The sequence below is a fragment of the Phalaenopsis equestris genome, unplaced genomic scaffold (assembly GCF_001263595.1).
Source record: "Phalaenopsis equestris unplaced genomic scaffold, ASM126359v1 Scaffold000387, whole genome shotgun sequence".
In the NCBI taxonomy this organism is placed as follows: Eukaryota; Viridiplantae; Streptophyta; class Magnoliopsida; order Asparagales; family Orchidaceae; genus Phalaenopsis; species Phalaenopsis equestris.
Window position 1 is genome coordinate 235,624 of NW_018164829.1, and position 3,784 is coordinate 239,407.

A 3,784-nucleotide genomic window follows, 5' to 3' on the forward strand; every position below is an offset into this window, starting at 1 on the left:
TAACTTATATATATATATATATATAACTTATATATCACAACATTATTATATCATTTTGTTCCATTAATTGTTTATTGCATCATCTAGTTCAAAAATTTATGATTAATTAATTAATTAATATAATTTAATCAGATTAATATAATTTAATCAGATTAATATAATTTCAAATTAGTATAACAAAAAATTTAAATTAAGCATTAAACCATCTAATTAAACATACAATAGATTATATATTAAAAATTTTATTTTATGTTAAATCATATAAAATCTTTAAAATCGATACTTAACAAATTATAAGATTAAATAAAACAAAAATTTTTAGAACATTGTCTATGCTAATTAAAACTATAAGAGTATTTGTTCTGAACTAGTCTAACTACATACAACCAAGGTACTTCATAAATTAAGTGTTTAAACTACTTATGCTTTTCAATTAATTAATATTCGATGTCTCTTTATTTAACTTTTAATTAATTAATATTTATAATTAAGGTAGTGTTTGGCTAGAACTTAGATTTACATTAAATGAGATTTATCAAATTTAGTGTGTGATGGATGAGCTTGCGAGTGACTAACAAATCCACTTTGCAGTCGAATTTGGTAAATTTGGATTTACATCGTAAAAAAGACGAAACGTGAGGAAAAAGAGATGGGCCTTGAGGAAAAATAGACAGGACTTGAGGAAACTCGAATTAACAGTGTTAGATTTAGCTTCCAATTTTTTTATATTTGGTTGGATTTAAGTTAAATTTAACAATAAATTCTATTAATAGTATGCTACCAAACACCACCTAAGTGTGATCTTTGTTCATTTATAAAATCAAAAGAAACGTGTGCTCTTTCTTGCAAGTTATGGTCATTGATGGGACTGTGATTTTTTAAGATGAAGAGGTTCTTGTCCAAAATTCTCTTTCTCTTGCTTTTGCTTCTATACAAAGTCCTCAAGGATGAAGAAGTAAGGAAATTGCGACAACAGACGTTTGTAGATGGATGTTTCTTCATCTTTCTCCATTGTTCATGCCTCTCTTTGCTAAATCTTTTAAGAAAAATAAATGACATAAAATTTACAATTAAATTTTTATTTATTCAAGATAGGAAATATTTTACACTAGGGTCTTCGGTTGCCTCAGCCAATACAAACCCCAACCCACAAGACTTTGATACAAGGCTCACACACAAAATTTAAACTTCTCAATCATCTTTTCCTCTGCCCAAACCTCGGAGATCGACTTAACCACCCGACCCTCTGTCAGCTCCATCCAGAGAATCGCCATGTCTGTTGGAGAGTTGCCAACTTGACCATATATTCCTGGCGAAGAGCCGCTAGTTCTTCCTTCAGGTTCGTTACGACAATCTCCCTATGCAGGTCAGCTTCCTGGGCGAAGGAGACCATCATTTCATTCAACCGGCGAGCTAGCGACACTAATGATCTTTGTCGACCGCCGGTCTCCCTCTCAACGTCCTCAGAACCAAACATACGTCTGGAGGCACCTCTGCCATGGGCTAGAGCAGACGATCCCTTGGCTGCCTCTCATCATCTACAAGTTGATGATATGCACAATCTCCTCTGCAAGATTAATCGAATGTAAGAAAAAAAACAAATCTACTCAATAAAAAAGGGATTTTCTTGAACCAATGTTCCGCTCCATTTCAAATGATCGGAGGCTCTCACCAAGAAGGGATTGGACACCCACCTGGCTGGTCTCACCGATAGAAGGAAAGGGAATTGTACCTCCACGCGGCTGGACCTAGGACTCTGCACCACCTGAACCAATTGTTGATCCTGTCGGTCACGGATCGATGTCGGACAGTCACACCAGAAGCGTGCATGTTTGCCCTGCTCCTCATCTCATGATAGAGCGACATCGAGTCGGACAACTCAACCACTTCCTCCAATTCACCCTTTATTGTTATAGGCCACCTGTTTCACGAGCTTATCTCCCTCCGATTAGCTCCCTCCTTTCGGTCTCTTCACATCGATCGGTCAGACTTTTCCCTTCTGCCTTTTTGCAGTTACCAATCAACCTTCTCCCTTCGATCTCTTTGTTATTGTCGGTCGGCCCTCATCCTCAATTTCTATTTCATTATAGGTCGGCTATTACCCAGTTTCCTTTTTTCTCCTATGTCCTTGGGAGGGCGGGATTTTCCAGTTGAAATCCCAAAAGCCTTCATCATGGCCTCCTCATTTATCGTCTCAGCAGAAAATTTCTTACTACTCGCCATAAACATACCTCCTGTTAACAATTGGCTGAAGGACGGAAAATTCAGAAAAAGTAATTGAGATGTGCTGATAATGCTTAATTTAAAGGGACCGTGGGCACAAAAATTCAAGAAATTCAATTATTAAAAACACTTATTATGCAATAAATAAGTCAAATTTTGATTTAGTTATCTTATTCTAATAGCAATTATCACTTTCAAGAAGTAAAAATATCAGAAAATTAAATATGTAAATAAAAAATATGTCCATACAAATCTCAAGAAAATCCAACAGGTTTCACTTATAAACGCCAAAGAACAGTGTATTGGATGGTCAAAAGGCAGAAACACAAAGCGGCATTTCCTTCTATCGAAACTTTGAGCCGACCGAACGGAAGCATAGCTGAACGAAGAGAAAGAAGGAACTCAATCCGGGGGGTAGTCGTTCATGATCAGCTCTCTTAGCTAATCTAGAACTCCTCACAAAGATGACCAAATGCACCCCACGGAACCCCTTTTTAATCCTCTGAGAAAGCCCCTTGTACAAGAAGAGTTGCCCGTCAAATTATGGTGATGCACACTCTGTCTAACGATCCAAGTTCATCCTAATGACGGAAGGGCTGCTACTCAGGATTCCCTTGAGAAGGCCGATTGACGACCTTTCAGCCAATCGAATATTTTTCGACCGACTAAAGGCTACCAATTGATCGAATGACAAGATTATAGGGTCATTAGATGCTCCTCTTTAAACTGTTAGGAATACAAAACGGTGATAAAGTCAGTTATGAATAAAAAAGGGTGTTAGAGTCAATTACAAATGTGTAAAAGTGTCATAGAAATTGTAACGTCTCTATTAAAAAAGAAACAGACATGTAATTTTATACTAGATACCACTCAAAATTTATAAAGAACTACAGAATTTGCTCTATCAAGAAACTTGTGTTACTGTGCATTCTCTCTCTCAATCTTTCTCTTTCTCCCTCTCTCACACTACATATTTTAGGTTCGAACCCTGAAGTTGAAAAAAAAGGGAAAATAAACTTCCCCCCTAGCCATTGAGCCACAAATATGTAGAAAATACTACCATCTGCATATAATTAAACCTAAAAAAGCAGCAACAAAATCCATCTTATCATGAAATTCTATAAGCCCTAACGAAACAACCAAATTCCAATGGAAAATGCAGGAAGTGATCCTCAAACCCCCCAAAACAACCAAGCTAATTAAGAATACCTCGGGCGAGATCCTCATGAAGCTGACCGTCTCTAGTAAGCGCCATCATGAGAGACGGTACTCCCAAGGGAAGCTCGTCACCACGATCCACTTGCCAGAAATGGAATGTCTTCCCGTAGGTCTTGGCAACCTTCTCGAGATCCCGACGCTCAACGATCCCTGGAACACCGGGCAGGAAGAGGACTCCACTCTTTACCTCATACTCATGCGAGTGCCAAAGTGGCTTCTCCTCGTCGGGAAGGGTAAGAAAGAGAGGCTCGGTGATGATGTACTCGACGCCGATAAGACGCGCGCCGGGTTCCAGCGAGTCGAAGATGAGACATTGGCGGGGGGCCTCGGTTGAGGTGGGGAA

The 3,784-nt window shown here is 38.2% G+C and overlaps 1 protein-coding gene across 1 annotated transcript in view; it reads right to left on the reverse strand.

Moving 5' to 3' along the window:
* The window catches only part of LOC110026619 (oil body-associated protein 1A-like), a 12,651-nt gene that overhangs the window by 4,473 nt on the left and 4,394 nt on the right, over nt 1-3,784 (reverse strand). The window contains exon 2 of the mRNA XM_020727622.1: nt 3,433-3,759. Within this exon, the coding sequence (XP_020583281.1) occupies nt 3,433-3,759 (327 nt within the window). The remainder of the gene's footprint in view (nt 1-3,432; nt 3,760-3,784) is intronic.